Genomic DNA, 21,486 nt, shown 5'->3' with positions numbered 1-21,486 from the left:
AATTAGGGACGGCTAGCGCAGATAGCCCTTGAGTAGCTTTGCGCAAAATTAAAAAAACAAACATGTTAATGTATTTTAAACTTGATTGGGAATGAATGTTTACTTATATTCAATTACCAAAATATTTAGATGTGATGTTCAGTGACGTTGCGTTAAGGTTACGTCGACCAAATGTTAGTTTGTGTTATATGATGGTAAGTCTCTTTGTTTACCTGAAGATGACCTAGGAAGGTCGAAACGTTGTTTTCAGCTTATCAGTAAAAGTGTTAATACCCATACCAGCTGTTCTGAGATACACTTACAATTACAATCAGTTGATATTAATATTTTTAATGAGTTTCTAATTCCCAATCAAATTATATCCTACGATATATTATTTAGGCAGAGTATTTATAATGAAACTTAGTCGAAAGGACGGCAAATTCCTGTTGTAGAAACGCAAGTATAGAGCACGACGTTTCGAATGGGAAGGTAGCTACTTATCACCATTCACCAACTCTTGAGCAACTCATTTATCAACGAATAATGGGATTGACAGTCACTTTATAACACTCCCACCACGGCCGAAAGGACTGTACTGTTAAGTAACTAATAATTTGACTTAGGTTACTATAAACCTGAAAGCAATAAGGTTAATTAAACACGTTATTTATCTTCCTGAAAACTTTTATCAAATAAATTGCAACTTCTCTTTTGATCAGAAACTTTGATGCTGTTAAATTTCATTTCGGTAAAATATTCATAAATGATGCTATTGGCATTCTGACATATAAACTTTGATATCCGACAGATATGTACTGAAGGATGTACCCAGAAGGAATTAATCGATAAGTGTCAGTGTTTCAAAACCAATGTATATTCCAAAGGAGTTCCTACGAATTCTTCCATTGCACGTCCATGTGGATGGCATGGCACACAAATGTGTAAGTTTACACATAAATAAAAGACGAGTTAAGTTACACGTAGTTGCTTTTCAGTCAGAATTATAAATAACTTATTTGATTACGTGAGGAATATGTCCAATTTTAATTCATTTTGAAGACGGTACTTAGATGCAAAAGGTTACATGTTTGAATTGGATAGAACTGCGGTACACATGTAAACTGGATTACTTGCTACCTTGTTCGTTGTCATGTTCAGTGCATTATCTGTAGAAAAATAAGAGATTTCTTAATAATAAGTGAGAGAAATCTTATGATAAGTAAATCCAGACTAAATCGTGAAGTAAGTAACATGTTTATTTACAGATGAATGTATGAAAACTGTTGAAAAGAACAAAGACAAAATATCACCGTGTGAAGCCAAATGTGTGCATCCATGCAGGTAAGTGGTGTCTGTCTCAACCACTAAATATATAGAGTTTGGTGGCTTTGAACTAGAGTAATGTTTCAATTTATTTTCTTCAAAAAAATTAAAAAATTGTTTTATTTACACTAATCAAGCGAAAAATGAGTTACAGTTACTATCTGACATACAAACGCATTTATTTAAGTACAACTAAAGCTAGTATCTACTATAATACAATAGAATATCGGTACTCACCAAATTATTAGTACCTACTATAATACAATAGAATATTGGTACTCACTGAATTGTTAGTACCTACTACGAAACTATCTGCGCTAGCTGTCCCTAATTTAGCCGTTTAAGACTAGAAGGAAGGCAGCTAGTCATCACCACCCATCACCAGTTCTTGGGCTACTCTTTTACCAACGAATAGTGAGATTAACCGTAAAATATAATGCCACCACGGATGAAAGGGTGTACATGTTTTTTGTGACGTGGTTTGAATTGGCGATTGTCAAAATTTTACACTAGGAGTGATGGATGGTCAAGTTCTTCTAGTTTGTGGGATAAGAGTTGATCATGAGTTGGGTATAAGTGCTGTTAACTAAATGTCTTATATATAGTCCATAAGGTCGAGATTATGCCCAGTTATGAGCAGGTAGCCCTTTATGTAGCTTTGCATGAAACCTCTGAAATACAACAAGGTACAAAAAACAAGAACAACAACAAGCGGAAGATGCCTAAGAAAGAATGCAATTACCTGTTAAGTATTGTTTGTAAGATTGTAGATTGGTGTTTTTAATGTGTTAACTTTCCCACAGACTCCTAAAAGATAAAACAAAATTCATAATTATTCTGCCATATTTGAGCAAAATAATAAAATTTGATATACAAAAATTTGCACTGGAACTTACTATCGTGAAACGAACCAAAGAAGTTTTTTACTACGTATTTTGTTCATTCATACCGAAAAGTGCGCTATCGTCCTTTATGCAAGGATGGCACAAACACCTGTAATAAAACAATACAAAAGCCATAAATATTTTTTTTCTCTATAGGCCATCAGAAGCTATATATAAAAAGCTACTGGATACAGTCTCTATTTCCGGTGCATATGCCACTTTTCAGCTATCCAGAGCAACCCAAAGTTGAAAACTGGCAAATAGTCAAAACTGAGATTTTTTATTTTCGTTCAATCTCATCGTTCTTCAACAGGCCTATTGCCTATCTCGTTCGATCAGTAACTATAATTTTATCATAATTTGATAGAGTAAACAGACTTCACGATCTTTTACTACTTATTTTATGATTATTATATGCAGAATTTACAAAGGTTTGTAACCAACCTTATAAAATAGTAAACAAACACGTATAAGGAGAAAATATCCTCTCTAAATATAAAAACTATGTAGAGCTGGCTACTGAAGTTACAGTATGTCACTTGATCCTCTCAATGATGAAGTCAGTAATACAGGGATTTTAATCTCCATGTAAAGTCAAGTCTGCTGTGCGATCAATAATAAGAATTTCAAATCGTAAAGTGTTACTATATTGTAAACTAAAGTATAATGAAACATGAGGTTTTGTTGAATGAACGAACTTTCGATAGGCTCAGTATCATCTGCTCGTTTCCATAATTTATACTGGTAATGAGTATATTCTCAAAATAGGTTTTGGTTACAGTAGCTTGTAATAAGATAAAAGTGATAAAATATCTGTTGAAACAGTAAACCTGTAAAATAGGATTAAACTCTGAAAGATTGGTTGGTTAGTTTGCAGTTAAGCAAGGAAATTATTTAGAATTTCAAGATAAGTTGAACAGCTGGTTGATTAGTAGCTATTCTGGGTTTAATAATTTGTATATGGAACATTTTTCTGGTGTTTAAGTTACACATTCAGAAGTACTGCGCTTAATATAAAATTTGAGCTCACAAGTACAATGAGTTATCTTTCAAGAAATGCTGGCTAAAATATAAGCTAGCAAGTGCACTGTGCTTTCTTTATGGTTAGTTGCATATTATAAAATGATGTTTCAGGCCCTCTATTGCTCTTAGAATTACATCCTGGTTTGTCAATGATGGCTATGATTACTGCTTAAAGCCACATCTATTATAACAAGTTTCTTGATATGAGTGAGAGGTTAATCCTAAGCCTAACATATTTACATATATTCCAAAGAAGTTCTGATATATATAGAGATATCTGTTTCTAAAACTAAATACAAACAGACAAGAATAACATATAATTTCGGCTAAAGTTGCAATATTGCGCTAAAAAGATTATACGATTCCAATTCGCTTATTTAACCTTATTACGAACATAGTCTCTGATTTCAAGATGTGGATGAAAATTTATAAATGCTTGCTATCTGCAAATATATTTACTTCATCGTTAATAATTCTTGGAAGTAGGCCCATTGTCATCATAATTAATCACAAAATTGTGTATACATTGTAAAAATTATCACTAACAAATATTTTTAATTACCTTTAACAGTTACTGGAGATATGTTCCATATCATCGTAACTCATCGCATCGGCTATTGGTTCTATGTGTTCTTCTTTCACATCGTGGATAAAAGTGCTTGCAGTAATTTATTTGGTGTTGTTTTGAGCTCTTCCTGTCCTAAACACTTTTTCTGTGTGATTCTGTATGTTCCGATGGAAACAATGAATACTTCTTAATTCGAAATGCTTTGTCTGTCTTTCCTATAATAGTCCACAATTTTGCTGTACCAATATGATTCTTTCGTAAAAGCTGTAACACATCTTCTAGTCTAAAGCCTTTCTTTCAGCATCACACTGTTGAGTGGTTGCAAATTTATACTGAACCAAATATGCTAAATATGACGCTTGGGGACAACAAGACTTGTACACACGGCTCGGACTACTAAACTAGCATAGGCATAACAAGACTCGTGCGTCTAGGCCTACTAGATTAATACAGATATATTGTTTTTATAATGTTTTATCACTATCCAGGACTATATTTGATTATTTTCATGCAGAAAACTTCGCAGCCCAGTTAAAACAATTATCCACAGTTTATTTTATGACTTTGTTAATATTTCTAGATTTCCTATCCTTTATCAGTCTAACAGTTACAAAATTGTCACTTTTTTATACTTAAATCAGTTCAAAGAAATATTTAAGTTCATGATTTCAAAAGAACTAACACGGGATATTTGTATACAGTTTGTTTTCAGTTAAACACAAATGGACTATTTGTACTCTGCCGACGGCGGGTATCGAAAACCAGTTTTCTAGTGTTGTATGTCCATTGTGCCACTGGGGCCATTTCGTATAGTACAACATAAGTAAAGAAAAAAAACATAGATTCGTCTTGAGATCTTCAACGTCAAGCAACAATTCTCTACTGTGTTTGCTGATTTCTCATTACATTATGAAAAATATAATTTTTTTTTTTAATACCATTATAAAGTAAACGCAGACTTGATTATTAAGTTGACTTGCATGTCATCAAAATCGTATTATTCTGTTAAACTGTGTGAGCGAACTTTTGTTAGCATTATAATTTTCATCATTATCGCCTAATTAATTCGTTGGACTTAAATATACAATAATATTTATATAGATAGCAATGATAGATGAGTGCCCTTGTTGTATTGATATATACGTATATACTTTAACTGATGTTTACACATCTTACGTCGCTACATTTATTTTTGAACAGAATGGTGACCTACCAGGTGACTACGCTAGCCAAAGATCCATGGCCTGAAGACATCAATCCTGAAGAGGTATTTGTTCTCTTAACTGTGTCTGAATATACATATTATTTGAAAATTACAGTTTAAACATCGAGAGTTGGTGAAGTATTAGGAACCATTAGGTCTAAAATTTGTGATAAAAAATCGCAAATCAAAAATGAACAAAATAAGAAAACATGAAAACAATCATTTACAGTTTACATGTTTTTTACTGAAATGTTAAACTTATTAATATGTAATACTTAGTTTGTATTTTTTAATGACAAAAGCCGCCAACACCAGACAAAATTTGAATCATCGGTCGTAGTATCTATCGCCTACTTTTAGCTTACCTTTATTTGCTAATAATAGCTTTGCTGACAATTACATGTTCTGAGGTCTGGATGCCCACGTGGTTAAGGCACTCGACTCGTAATCCGAGGATCGCGAGTTCGAATCCCCCATCACACCAAACGTGCTTGCACTTTCAGCCGTGGAGACGTTATAAGGTCACGGTCAATCCCACTATTCGTTGGTAAAAGAGTAGCCTGAGAGTTGGCGGTGAGTGGTGATGACTACTTGCTTTCTCTCTAACGTTAAATTACTAAAGTAGGGACAGCTTGCGCAAATAGCCCTCGAATAGCTTTGCGCGAAATTCGAAACAAATAAATACGTGTGAGCAGACAAGAAAACTGTGTTTGTATGTGATGCTGTAACTCCTGAGAGAGGCGTTGGGTTAGATTAAAATTGTTTTTGCCAGGAGTGTGTTGTAGTTCGTGTTTTTTTTCTGTAAACGTGGTTTCTATCCTTTAGTCTGCTCTATAACATTTTGAAACTGAAACATTTATAGCTAATTTACTTAAAATGTCTTTGTATATCATAGAAAAATTGTATTACATTTAATTTTAGCGTTAAAAGATTTAGTTTGGTTCGAATTTCGCGCAAAGCTACTCTAGAGCTATCTGCGCTAGACGTCCCTAATTTAGCAATATAAGACAAGAGGGAAGGCAGCTAATCACCACCACCCACCGCCAACTTTTGGGCTACTCTTTTACCAGCGAATAATGGGATTCGCCGTTAAGGCACTCGACTCGTAATCCGAGGATCACGAGTTCGAATCCCCCATCACACCAAACGTGCTGGCACTTTCAGCCGTGGAGACGTTATAAGGTTACGGTCAATCCCACTATTCGTTGGTAAAAGAGTAGCCTGAGAGTTGGCGGTGAGTGGTGATGACTACTTGCTTTCTCTCTAATGTTAAATTACTAAAGTAGGAACAGCTTGCGCAAATAGCCCTCGAATAGCTTTGCGCGAAATTCGAAACAAATAAATACGTGTGAGCAGACAAGAAAACTGTGTTTGTATGTGATGCTGTAACTCCTGAGAGAGGCGTTGGGTTAGATTAAAATTGTTTTTGCCAGGAGTGTGTTGTAGTTCGTGTTTTTTTTTTCTGTAAACGTGGTTTCTATCCTTTAGTCTGCTCTATAACATTTTGAAACTGAAACATTTATAGCTAATTTACTTAAAATGTCTTTGTATATCATAAAAAAAAAATTGTATTACATTTAATTTTAGCGTTAAAAGATTTAGTTTGGTTTGAATTTCGCGCAAAGCTACTCTAGAGCTATCTGCGCTAGACGTCCCTAATTTAGCAATATAAGACAAGAGGGAAGGCAGCTAATCACCACCACCCACCGCCAACTTTTGGGCTACTCTTTTACCAGCGAATAATGGGATTCACCGTCACATTATAACGCCTCCACAACTGAAAGAACGAGCATGTTTGGTGGGACTGGGATTCGAACTAGCGATCCTCGGATTACGAGCCGAGTGCCTTAATCACCTGGCCATTCCGGGCACGCGCTAAAGTCTTACTACAGAGAATTAACCACAGGTTATGAAGACCCAAAATCGACTATTATGCCTAAACATAGATGTTTTGTGTTATTGGCAATTAACGACATTTTTAAAGGCGTTACTCAATTGATCTAGTCACTTTCTTCAATATCCTTGTTATACAATCATTCTCTAAAACGTGTCATCTACTTTTACAGTTTGCTTGAATGTGTAAGTAAATAAACCTACACGTAGATTTTCATAGTAATAGCATGAAATTCTGATTTGTTGTTAGATTTTTTGGTGCATAATAAATATTGTCTGTTCTATTCGTAGAAGAAAAATGTCAAATATGTTTTTGACATATGGTCAGACAGCAAACGAAAAAAAATTGGACTTCCAACCATAGAGAAAGAAAGGTAAACACTGTAGAAATACACTTTAATTACTGAAGTGATCACAAATGTTGTTTTTAGTTTTATTATCGTGTTTATAAATATATACATTTATTTTAGATATAATAATTTAAGGGAAATATTATAAGTCAGTATGTGAAATATATGCAAGAAATATTTTAAAAAAGGCAACAGACAGTCCATGTAATATATATATACATATAATACGTAGAAAATCTTCAATCATTCGTAAACAGTTCACGATTTTTTGTTTGTTTGTGGAATTTCGCACAAAGCTACTCGAGGGCTATCTGTGCTAATCGTCCCTAATTTAGCAGTGTAAGACTAGAGGGAAGGCAGCTAGTCATCACCACCCACCGCCAACTCTTGGGCTACTCTTTTACCAACGAATAGTGGGATTGACCGTCACATTATAACGCCCCCACGGCTGGGAGGGCGAGCATATTTGGCGCGACTCGGGCGCGAACACGCGACCCTCGGATTGCGAAGCACACGCCTTAACGCGCTAGGCCATGCCAGGCCAACAGTTCACGATAAAATATTTTAAATGGAAATTTAAAAAAATACATTTTAAATAAATGTAAGCGAAGAATGTGTAATGCAGATGATATTGCTTTGTACTATTAATTTATTTTATTAGGTATATAAGCATGTTAAGTTTGGAAAATGTAGGCCTAATTAGTTGTTAAATATGGTTTGGTTTGAATTTCGCGCTAAGCTACATAAGGGCTATCTGCGCTGACCGTCCCTTATTTTGCAGTGTAAGACTAGATGGAAGGCAGCTAGTTATCAACACTCACCGTCAACACCGACCATCACATTATAATGCCCCACGACTGAAAGGGCGAGCATGCTTTGGTACGACAGGAATTCGAACCCGCGACCCTCAGATTACGAGTCGAACGCCTTAACCCATCTGGCCATTGCTTCTTCGTTTGGTTTTTTTAGTGCAAAGCAACACTATGGGTTAACAATGCTCTGTCTACCAAGGTTAATCGAATCCTCGATTTTAGCATTTCATGTAAAGAAACTTACAGCTGGCCCACGGATGAAGTTATATCATTGTTAAATGATTTTTATTGGAGTATTTGCTAATCTTCTTAACTTTTTCTTTGTTATTAAACACAAAACTACAACACGAGATATCTACTGAGACTTATTGCTGCCCGTCGCATCAGGTGGGTGAATAGATTATGAAAGATAGATAAAAAAAAAAAAATACTTTGCGCTATTTACAGTAAAACCATTATGATTTTTATATCAGCGATATTAGTTTTCCTACAATAAAAAATGTAACTAGTTTATGCTTATGTTCACTTTGTCAGTATCCAGTTAACAGGGAAAAGATTAATTTTTCTGGATTTTTATATTACTCCTAGCGGCCAGAGTAGCAAAATGTTTTTATTTGCTTATAATGGAAAAAGTATATACAAAAGATGCATCTAATTATGGATTTGCAGGCCCAACAAATTATTTTTAGTAGAGATTTGGTTGGATTTTAACGTTGTAAGACCGAAAATTTACCGTTGACTCACTGAGCAATAAATTTTTAACGCACACTTATTTTAAGTATATTTAAAACACGAAATAAAACAAATTAATATTTGTGAAATTATTTGATATTTTTCGTCAAACTTACATGTACTCAATATAACCTCAAGTGACTACTACAACCGTGTATAATTACTTGGATAATTTTGTAACACTTGGATAATTTTGGATTGTAAAAATAATCTTACGGCTGAAATATAATATCTGTAGACATTTGCCCAAATGATGAGAAGCGGGTAATAAACCTTGAGTTTGCTTACACTACTCATTGATGGTACAAATTACTGAACTATTTACACGTTTGTGAGTACTTAAAAGCGTTGCTAATTCGTATCTGCACTTTTATCAACCGACTGTTTGATTTTAACCACAGCTATCAAACAAAACCAGGACCAAAATCATGACAAAAACAGAATCTATATAAAAAACAACAACAACGATTTAGAAGTAATTTACATCTTATACGATATTTCGAAACGAAAATCTACGAAAAACTTTGTCTTGAATCGAACTTTATACCTTACCCTGTGTGGAGTTGTTATACAAATGTTCTTCCCTTTAACAAATTAATGAAGGCATAGAGTAAACACCCGTCAAAAATTACGGGAACCACTGATAAACAAAACCACTTCGTATATAACTGGCAATTCACAAAAGAAATATAAGATTTCCTTTCCCAGCAACATGCTACGTATGTCCACTACATATAGCTGACTAAACACACTACTTATTGGTAACCAGGGTTAAAAGATTAAGACATACAATGACCACGTGATTGCATACACACCTTCTTCTTCAGAGGAAAAAGTCATCCTCTTCCCGACAGATAATTGGTATCTTCAGTGTGTTCTATCAAACACGTTTTTGTAATATAGATTCGGCTTATTTTTTAAATTATTTTCGCCTTCCTGCTTACTTATTCGGATTCTACCTAACTTGACGTCATAATGATGTTGATTGTTTGTTTCTTTTGAATTTCGCGCAAAGCTACTCGGAGGCTATCTGTGCTAGCCGTTCCTAATTTATCAGCGTAAGACTAGAGGGACAGCAGCTAGTCATTACCACCCACCGCCAACTCTTGGGCTACTCTACCAACGAATAGTGGGATTGACCGTCACATTATAACGTTCCCACGGCTGAAAGGGCGAACATGTTTGGTGCGACCGGGTTTCGAACCCGCGACCCTTGGATTACGAGTCGAACGCCTTAACACGCTTGGCCATGTTGGGCCACTAATGATGTGGATTACGTGCTGTTACACACACAACACCATGCTTGATATGGCCCTGGGAACATCCTCTTTAACATAATTTTATATAGCAAAAACAAATGACGAAATTTAGGGGCTATGCATGACTATGTTTTTGTTTCTTAATTTCGCGCAGCGCTACACGAGAGCTATCTTCGTTAGTCGTCTCTAATTTTGGAGTGTAAGACTAGAGAGAAGGCAACTAGTCACCACCACCCACCGCCAACTCTTGAGCTACTCTTTTACCAACGAATAGTGGGATTGACGGTAACTTTATAACGCCTTCACGGCTGAATAGATGAGCATCTTTGGTGTAACGGGGATGCCTATGTTAGGGATTAGAGTCACTAAAATGGGAACGGATAATCAAAGGAAAAGGTATTATAGGAGAAAAAGTGGAAATGGACTTGTATAAAATATGGAGAAATTGTGCGTGACTGACCGACCGACACTTTGTTTATGTATACATTGACTTTATCAATACATAGAGATGATTTTACGAAAGATGAAATCATCGTGGTATATAACGCCACATGCTTTATAAAAATGAGACTTAAATTAAGCTTACCATATAATATGATTTAAGTAATATGTATACATGTATTACTCTATATTCTGCACCATATGTGGTGTTTATATGGTTAACACTCCGGATAATACATACGGTTAGTTTCTATTTTATTTGTCACACTTGCACATCGTTACATAGGCTTATGTTATTGTATTTAACTCCAGGAAAAGTTTGGCCAGAGTCCTGATCTATTTCAGCTCTATGACACAAGTGACATACAAACAGTTTCCTAAGTTTGAAGTAAGTGTTCAAAATATTTATAATGTAACATTTTGTAAACAAGTATAAAGATATATTTATTGTTAAAACATTAGTGAGTGATTATTCCATTCTTAATAAGTTGAATAAGATCATACGAGTAGTAAGAAAATTTCATTACAAAACAAATACAATATTTTAATAGTTTCAGCATTAGATTTAGTGTTTATCCAGCACTTGTTATAATTTCCCTTTCCACGCAAAGTAACATTAAACGAAAACAATGTCTAAATCACAATCAATGTATTATACAAGTATTGGTAAAGTGTGGTTATAAGTCAGACATTTTAGGAGCAAATAAAATATATGTACTGTGTCAAATTTACGATAGTGTTAAGACAAAATCTCTCTTCTTTTTATCCTAAATGTTTGAAAAGTTACATTTCTTTAAATTATTACCACCAATAACAATTAAACTGGCGCAGTATTTATACAGCCAGAATGTAAGACAGATAATTCTCTCTATGTATTTATCTACAAGTACGATAAAGTACACATTCTGGTCGGACATATTTGACATGCATCACATGTCCTCTCATCAGTCCTTATGCCATATTTATCTACTTTACACATATCTTAGTACATTAAAACAGATGTTAAACTAAGAACAGTCAGTTCTCTGACCGCCAGTTATACTTATTAGCCAATAATATAAACAATCCAAGTTTTTTTCTATGCAAATTTTTATTTAAGTTTTCCTATTATCGGAGTTTTCATCTCATTGAGTTAGACCTAAATCGCTTATTGGAAGGAAAAGATTAAGAGAAACTTCTTACTTACAGGAAATAGAATTGTTCAGCTACATGGGAGGATATTTGGGAATGTGGTTAGGAGTGTCTCTGTTAAACTGTCTTGACATTGTGGACAATTTAATGCTACGCTTAAAGAAATTCCAATACAAGAAATGTGGAACAACTCCTGGCCAAAAGAATCCTCATACAGTACCCTGTATAACAGTTCATTCAATTAACGAGTGAAAAATGTCGGTTTGAGTTAATTCTTTCCCATCTACATTTATAAATATGTAACTTTTAAGCCTTTTTCAGCCAGCTAATATCCTTCGAAATTCCAATTATACTAAGCATACACTACGCTTCGAATGACTAGTTACCTATTTCACAATGACTATAGTCGAAGATATGAGCTTATACATATATTCCACTAAATAGGGCAATCTTAAGATTTTCAGAAAAAAAAATGTTCTTATTTCATTCCCTTTGCGTATTGATAAAGGTGTAACAATTTACTTAGAGCATTCTTATTATCGTCAATGCGACTTTATTTCTACTGAATTTGAGCCGTGTTCCTATATTAATATATTCTTTTTTTTCTTCTTCTCACAAGTGTTCAATGAAACACTTGAAAGCAACTGTGTAATAATGTACGTAATTAAAGCATTAGTCGTAAAATTTGGTACAGTGTGTTATGAAGTGTAAGGTAAGATCAGTCGAATTTGAGAGTGAGAAATAAGCCGGCATTTAATGTTTCTAAGGAATTATTATCATTCATATTAGCAACAAAAATGTAAATTCATCATCTTAAAGATGGTTTGTCCGTAAATGTGTATCTAACATAATGACTGTTAATCGCTACAGCTTTTTTTTTTTTTCCCCAAAATGTATCATTTATACAGACAAGGAATCAACCATTCAAACTAAGTTTTATAATCGAAACGAAAAATCGAAAATTTTCCAATTTACTTTCCTACGTTTCACACATTTCTAGAGATAAATTGTTCAAAATAACAATAAATGCACTTTCCAAATACTTTGTACGTGGAAATAATAAACTCAACAGAGGTGATACTTTTTTCAATATCACGGACAAATTATTGTGGTTTAATTGTAAAGTGTAATTCGGCTCTTCAGCAAGTTTCAAGGTAGGGGTTGTTATCTTAAGCCTATTTTTGGAAGACAAACTTTAAATGTTAAGGTGATATTAAATATAAAACAAAATAGAAAAAGATGCTGAGTTGATAAAGTTGTGCATTGTCAGGCTATTTTTACTGTTTATGGTTAACTAAGTGTTAAGTTATTTTTCATACAATACGAAAATATGTAGTAATAAATCAAATGTTTATCTTAACTGGAAGATTTACATGGCTTGTAAGTTGTACAGATAAACGTAAAGCCAACATCAAAAGAAAATATTCTTGAGAACAATGATAAACAAACTGAAAAATATTATGTCAGTGCAAGAAAATCTCAAACGGTGTACTGGAAATTTTAGAAACAAAATATACGTTTTCTTGACAACGAACAAAGCATAAAACATTTGGATTATATTACAACAGACCAAAATTTCTGTATATTTTATATCCTATACTGTTGCAACAACAAACACATTTTCAGAGACATCTTTACTCTTAAAATATTATTTAACAATTTAGCAAATATTTACCACATCTGTATACGGGATATAAAAAATATAAAAAACTTAAATTTTAGTAAAATTTTAAATATGTATTACAAGAAGTTGCCAACTTTGTAGAAACAGGTGTTAAACATTTATCAGCTTAAACTAAAATCAATACAGCAACAATAAACTTGTCTATCCGGATAACATAAGAAATTTAAACTTACCTATGTACAACCTTCAAAAATGTACCTAAGGCACCTGGTAGTTTAGTATCAGAAACATTTGGCATACAGAAATTAAATTTGTGACAGTGTTAATAATAGTGCTATTTACATATAAATGTAAAATAAATCTGTTAACTTTTAGTCCTAAATAGAGTTAAAAAGTTTTACAAATACACAGTAAAGTACAGTGTATGTGCAATGTCAAAATATTAAACTTGCAATTTGACCACTAGCCAGAGAGAGTTAAATATATTTTCTCACAAAATACCCTGTATAACCATGATCTGTATTTCCACTATCTACCAATAAACAAAATTTTACCTTCAAAACAAATACATAACACATCACATCTCTTTTAATACTTCAAAAACACCAAATTAAAGAGAAAAAAACTGATATTTCAAGAAATCTTTAGTTATAATCATAATAAAATCAGCGTCTAAAAACACATGAAACAAAATATATACTACAATAGCATATAATAACACATCATTGAACTTAAAGACATACCAGAAATTATAATCCAGTTTAGCAACAACAGGAAAAGCATCTATTAAATCCATGCACAATTCACATTATATCATCACAATTTAATCTAACAAATAACACAAAGTATTTCAATAATTATTAATTATCAAACTTTATTTTAAACCAAATATAAAAGTTAATAGTAACTTCTATAATCTACATATAATTGTAGTTAATACCAGTTGGGCTCATAACAAACGGTTGCCACTAAAATTGATACGTTGCAGATGTTTATTTTGTTTTATTGATGGAAAAACTACTATGGCTATTTGCTGCAATCCATAATTTTGAAATTGCTGACCAGAAGGAAGGCATGTGCAGCAGCACCCACCACCAACTCTTGAGCTATTCTTTTACCAGCATTATAATGTCCCCACAACTTAAAAGGAGTGCATGTCTGACACTGAGTTTACACTATGGGACTTACAGACTGCACAATGAACACCAGGAGTTAATAAAAGTTGGAGTTATAACATATGATCACTACTACAGCTTATATCTAATAACATACAAACTTTTAAAATTTAACACTGGTTTAAAAATGTCTTATTGATAGCTAAGTTATTAAATAATCTTTATGTTAATAAAACCAGCAGCAGTTTCTCCAAGGAAACACATTATTTTTAGGAAAAACTTTAGTACTGTTTAGTAAAAATTTAAATGTATATATAAGAGAGGACCAAAGAGCAAAGTTTCAGATCATATAATAGGAACAGTCACATCTGGAAATTTGTACTTATGACACAGTTACTAAGACTATCAATGGCTATCCTGAATTTTTATGTACTGACCAGAGGAAAAAGGCAGCCATCCAGAAGTACCCATAACCCATGCTATTCATATAAGGCACTTACAACTTACAGTGCTCTGTAATTCAAGCCTTTACCAAAAGGCCAACCTGTGTTCATTAACAATGTTTTAAAATATATTTACCACATCAAGACCACAAATCTTCTCTACTCGATACATTTGTAGATGGACATATGTTGTTTTTTTCTCAGATTTTATGACATCGACCTTACCTAAATGATCGACTTCTTGAAACCATCTGTTACTTAACCACGTCAAAATTTCCATCTTCTTCGAAAGAAAACATTCCAAGATGACCAGAAAGTATTTTAGTAGCAGACAGAATGAATAAGTTATAAATGTGTACCTGAAACATTTGAACTAATGCTAAGCTGTATACAAAAGTGCCTTAAAACAGCTCCACCTATGTAAACAAGAGTACTAACTAACTCATAAATGTGGATTTAATTAACATTAAATAACTAATGCTGGCCAGTCAGAAGTTAACTGATTAGAAAGGACTTTCTACCACATGTAAAACAAAAGTACAAGTAAGTATTGTGTGAAGCAACAATAACCTTCATTATTAAGACATACTATGTTACTATTTCCATGATACTACTAAAAGCCTATTCCAAGAAAAGACACCTATGTTCATATTTGAAAATCTAATTAATTACACTTTTCATTTTTTCAACATAAATAAGAGTATTATACGAGTCCCAAGTGCAAATGAATTTTAGTAACTATTATTTGTGCTATTGACAACTTAGAGCACTGTTAATATTGCTTGTAGAAGCATAAAAATTTAATATTTTTTTAAATTGGTAAATTTTGTTTATATATGCATGTATTTTTATCATTTATGTATTTGGGGCTTAAGGAATGAACAAGATTCATGTATACAAAAATGTAAGCAGTAACGAACTCCCAGGGATATTAACATCTCACCAGTAGCAAGACTTATTTGTGAGCTTTGTTTGTTTCTGAATTTTTGCACAAAGCTACTCAAGGGCTATCTGCACTAGCTGTCCCTAATTTAGCAGTGTAAGATATGAGGGAAGGCAGCTAGTCATCACCACTCAATACCAACTCTTTTACCAATGAATAGTGGGATTGACCGTAACATTATAATGCCCCCACAGCTGAAAGGGCAAGCATGTTTGGTGTGACGGGGATTCGAAATCGCAATTTTTAGATTACGAGTCAAACTCCTTAACCCACCTGGCCATGCCAGGCCTTATTTGTGAGCATTATTGACATTATGAATTTTGAAGACATATAAAACTTTGCACTTGGAGAGGCTATGTGTCTCGAACACGGTACTTGTTTGCTCACTTTTTTTTTACCCATTATAAAGATAACACCAAAGTAACTGTTTTATTGCAGTGCGGGTGGTAAGTGCTACAAACATTTAGCTAAGCATATGTTCACACAGTTAAAGGCAGACCATCAACATATTACAAACTTCCATTCTCTGATAAAGAGCTATGAGACATATCTGTTTGCTAAGCAGAAAAAGCAGTGGCAAGTGTCTTTGACCAACCATGAGAATAACTTTGCACAGCGAGGTACAAAATACTACAAACAGTGTTACATGGATGGAAAGACTGAAAGTGATACAGCCATAATGGAATTAGGACCAGTAATGTGGCAACAAACATGGAAGTCTGCAATGTTAAAAAAAACTTGTGCTAATAAATAACACTGTTGGTTTGTTAGCAGCAAAGGTTAGATATGGAGGTATAACCAAAGTTTCCAAGGATGCTAACATTTGTAAAGCTGCTAGGAAACTTTGGTATTTCAGAGACAATCGTTCAGTTGGACTAACACATACCTAACACTATCAAACAGTTCCAAACATAGCAAGAAATTCAATCAAATGTCTCATTGGTTCATGGATACATAAGGCAACAGGTAAACTTCCTACTGTGGATATCTAAAGTATACAAGTCATCAGTCCAGTTTCTCCATTATGGAACCTCAAGAGTTAATAAGTCCCATACATTTTGATATTAAACATAATTTTAGTTTTTATTTACATTAGCATAAACATGCATGTTGTGAGCTCAAAACAACATAAAATACCTCATTACATGGATATATAACCTGCCATACATTTACTTCTCTATCTGGCATGAATATTATTCTGAGAATGTGATCACTGCTGTAATCAGAGGATAACAGCTCCATGACCAAAAGGTTCATCACACATTTTCTAAATGTATTCTTCATACCTGACACCACTCTACTATTAACACACGTCACAGACTCAAACAAATTAGTGCAATAAATCAATTTTATAAAGCTGGCCAAAACATTGGAAGAAATCAAGTGCCTTTTCTTGCAAATCAGCTGTTAAAAACAAAAATAAACTAGAAACTAAATACAAGAACATTGTATTTAGAATTAACACCATATAGGTTACAGCTAGAGATCATGGTTATCAAACAATTCCAAAAAATACATACAAAAAATTATGTATACAAGTAAAATACATGTACAGACAACAACATCTAGAATTTTCCCAGTTGTATGAAGAAACCATGGTTACTAAATTGTAGCAGAAACTAATCAAACAAAAAATTACATTTTTATTCAAAAGCTATAGTAACGAAATGGCATCAGAAACTAATATATTCAAAATTATGTATATAAAGAGTTAATATTAAATATATTTTATTGAGAGCTGTAGTAATGGTGTATCAGAAACTGAGAAATCAATATATATCTATACAGAGTTAACATCTTTCTCAAGAAACTACTAGAATCAAAGGGTATCAGAAACTAAGGCACAGGAAACCTTAAGCAGCTAATACTAATTATGCCACAAAATCAGCAGGGCTATAAAGAATTTAAATGTACATAAACAAGTGTAATTTGAAAATTAATCAATTGTTATGTAAATTGTTAAAGTGCTTTAAATACATATTTACTTTACAGTGCTTTTTTGTTTGGATATCTGCAGAAAAATCAAACCTCAAATTTAGGCAGTGTAAGTCTGTAAACTTACCACTGTCCCACTAGGGGACACTTTTCAATGCTACAAAGTGAGGCAAGATATAATGCACTCTTCTTTGTATTTTGGTTTTCCTCTCTTTGTTTTATAGAACAATCGAGGCTCACAACGCAATCTACATGCAAGGGGTTACATTTGGTAAATACATCCAGTAAACATGAAAAACACAAAACTGCAATAGATGCATTACATTAAAAAACAAAAGTTAAGAACAAAACAGACATCACGTGCAATAACACAAATAATGAGAAACCACACAACAAAATAAAAACTTCAAAATATCATATTAAAATAGACACGTACAGGAAGTTAACACTTTCTTTCAAACAGAAATATAGGAAATTGTCAGCCATATGTAACTTTGTGAACACCAACATTTATCCTTTTTGAAAATGAATATACAATGTTTCCACAAAGGAGTTTTGCAAACTTTTAGAAAAAAATTACTTTTCAAGCAAGGTAGATTATGTTTTCCACATACCTTGACAACTCTAATAATTTGAATGAGTTTCGTACTTTGAAAACAACAAATGTATAATGAAAATTCACACAGGAAGGTAAAAACACATTAGCATAATACATGAACATGACTGTTTAAAACCAATAATTCATAAATGTCCAAGGTTTGTTCTGTATATGCATGAGCAAGCAAAGAAGGTACTCACTTTTAAACTGAGCTGGTACAACAACAACAACAAAAAAAAAAAAAGCTGGGACAAAATGTAGTCTTATATTTCATTTTTCAATCATAAAAGAACAGTGTGTAGAAAAGAATTGTTATAAAATATCTAATGATCCTGAGAACCAACATAACAGATGTCACAAGTTGTGTAAAACATCAGTCCAGATTTACATCAGAGTTACCACTAATACTGTATAATGAAGTGTGAAACACTTGCAGAGAATTCCACAAGTTACAATTTACTTCTAATTTTCAATATCTTCAAAATTTCTATATACTGTTAGGTATTTATACTTTACCACACACACGGGTGTTAATCAAATGGATAAATTAATTTTTTTGCTTGTGTATAGCATTAAAGAAACAGAAAATACCTGGCCTATAATCAATAAATATTTAAGGAAAAAAATCTCTTAAGTAAATATCTTTTCAGGAACAACAAATGAATGATAACTAAAACCCTCAAAAAAACAACAGAATTTAATATCTAACAAAATTATCAAGCAGTGGTAAATTAAATCAATCAGGCTTTTGTAACTTTTTGAAAACGTGTCACAGTGGATTATAGAACGGCTGAGTTGTTTTTTATTCAAGTGCAAACCTTTAGTGCATGAGCTCCATCTGTTGACCAATTTGAGATCTATTGAGGATTCCCTAGTTTCCCATTCAGACACAAGTACAGCTAACAACTAGTACAGACATGGGATATAAAGGGTTTTGCCCCTAATGTAAAGCTTTGATATGTTCTCAACCCTCTCATAAGGCAGTCATTCACTCTGGTTTTCATGATGGTTCAAAGCATATCAGCAGGAAAAGAGGTAAAATCCATTGTACAATACTAATTATGATTTCCACCTATTTTCTAGAAACAAGATACATGACACTTCTTTACTCGATTACTCGTTGTTGTTTTTCTTACTTTAGTTTCCAACAGGTCATACAAAAATAACTTTGTATAAAGAAAAAGACAGCAGCTAAACTACAGATATTAAAAAAACTTTCCATCTGAAATTCATGCACATTGTACAACATCTGGTGGGAAAAATAAATTAGCATCCACAACTTCCAGCTCAAGTTTGTATAGAAAAATGTGTGTAAAAAAGTAAAGGTGATTTTATTGAAATATTTTCTTCATAAAAATTGTTAACTAGTAGAATCTTAAATAAAATGAACAAAGTGTGAGAGGCTATAAATAAAATCACCTTTAACACCAAAATGTCACCTTTTGACATTAAAAGTGTGAACTATAAAAAAACATGTTATGCACACTTTCAGAATGTGTCTAAAAATAAACTATACTTTAGCTGAGTTAAAGAACAAGTAATAGATATAAACACAATGTTTGTGGCACTTTTTGATTATACATACATGTAGTAATATGTATATATGTTCAGTATTTCTCATTTTCAGATCAACACGTGTGTGCTTTTGAAATCTGAGTTTTCCAGTAAATTTTCCTACACGTATGGTACGCTTAAAATTACACCGTACTGTAGCCAAAGCTTTCCTTTTAAATTAATGACATATTACAGGTTATCGTCTTAAACACAAAGTACTTTAATAATAAACAAAAGACTAACACAAGGATGCACCTTTATGTTTCATTAGGTGAACTTTTCTGTGAGAAGATCTAAAACAGGCCACACACTTGACAGTACAGGTTACATATTAAATAAATTATATGGGCGAGATATTTCTTCTGTTTAATAATATGTTATATTTAGGAATTATCAACACAGTATCTTCTGCAAGAAAATGAGAAAATCAGTTGTGATCCCTTTTGCGGCTGATCTTTTTGCTTTTATCCTTAGTCTTCTGGGGTGCAGGGTTTCCTTGTTGAGCATTCCGATCGTAAATACTTAAATAAAAGAATAAATTGTCAATCATAAAGTTCTTAAATCAAAAGAATAAATTGTCAATTATAATAAGTTCAAAACATGTTTCAGGATGTCATTACAACTCTCGGACTTATTTAAGTCTCAGACAATTATGTTTCAAGTCATTACAACTTTCTGAATTATTTAAGTCACTATAATTATAATAAGTTCAAAACATGTTTCAGGATATCATTAAAACTCTCAGACTTATTATGTCATTATAATTATGATCAGTTCAAAACATGTTTCAGGATGTCATTACAACTCTCAGACTTATTTAAGTCATTATAATTATGATCAGTTCAAAACATGTTTCAGGATGTCATTACAACTCTGACTTATTTAAGAAGAATCTAAGTATAAGCTGATGGTGACAACATTCTCTGTAATTAATTTGTAAAAGATTAATAAATGTCATATAAGAAGGCTTAATCTATAGAATAATGTCAGTCACATTTACTGTTTTTAAAACAGATTTTCTTTTAAATCCTGGTATAATAATTAGGCTTAATATATCAATAATCTGTTTTCATGTTCTGTACAAGAATTCTGCACATAACATTAAAATTTTGAAAATCTAACTTCAGAGAAACAGCAACAACCAAAAAAAACAACAAAACAACAACAACAAAAAAAACAACAAACAAACCCTAAACTGTTGGTGTACATTATTTGTATCACAACTGGCAGGATGGGTCAACAAGATCCATGTTTAATAAATTTCAAAAACATTATCTTTGTAATGTACTTCATCCAACACTCAAGAACTGATAGAGTAAAAAAACATTAGGTGTATAACAGCACTGAGTTGGAAAACCATCTTGAAGCATAAATGGTAGGTCCTTCTGACCTTACCATGTCAGCTGAGGGTTAAATATTAAATATTTTATATAAGAAACTACACAGTTATCTTCCAAACTAAACTGAATATGTGCTTAAAAAATTAGGCTTAATTTGATAGTTAATTTATGAAGGTGCATAGTTATGTCTACCCAACTAGTACTGAGAGTTAACTATAACATACAAACTTCATAATGTATAAATCAGAAGTTACTATCACTTATTTCACTGCAGTTAACTCCTTTAAAGTTAATTCGACACAGAAACCAATGTAAAAATATACATAAGTAGG

General features: G+C 32.8%; 1 protein-coding gene across 2 annotated transcripts in view; it reads right to left on the bottom strand.

Annotated features, from left to right (window-relative positions):
• Window positions 1-12,933: 12,933 nt before the first annotated feature.
• LOC143249686 (ras suppressor protein 1-like) overlaps window positions 12,934-21,486 on the bottom strand; it is a 47,195-nt gene continuing 38,642 nt past the window's right edge. For both annotated transcript variants that reach the window (XM_076499985.1, XM_076499986.1), the window contains exon 9: window positions 12,934-20,335. In XM_076499985.1, coding sequence (XP_076356100.1) covers window positions 20,242-20,335 — 94 coding nt within the window. In that variant the 3' untranslated portion in view covers window positions 12,934-20,241. The remainder of the gene's footprint in view (window positions 20,336-21,486) is intronic.

Source organism: Tachypleus tridentatus, chromosome 4 (assembly GCF_004210375.1).
Source record: "Tachypleus tridentatus isolate NWPU-2018 chromosome 4, ASM421037v1, whole genome shotgun sequence".
Taxonomy (NCBI): domain Eukaryota; kingdom Metazoa; phylum Arthropoda; class Merostomata; order Xiphosura; family Limulidae; genus Tachypleus; species Tachypleus tridentatus.
This window is presented reverse-complemented; position numbering and strand designations above follow the sequence as displayed.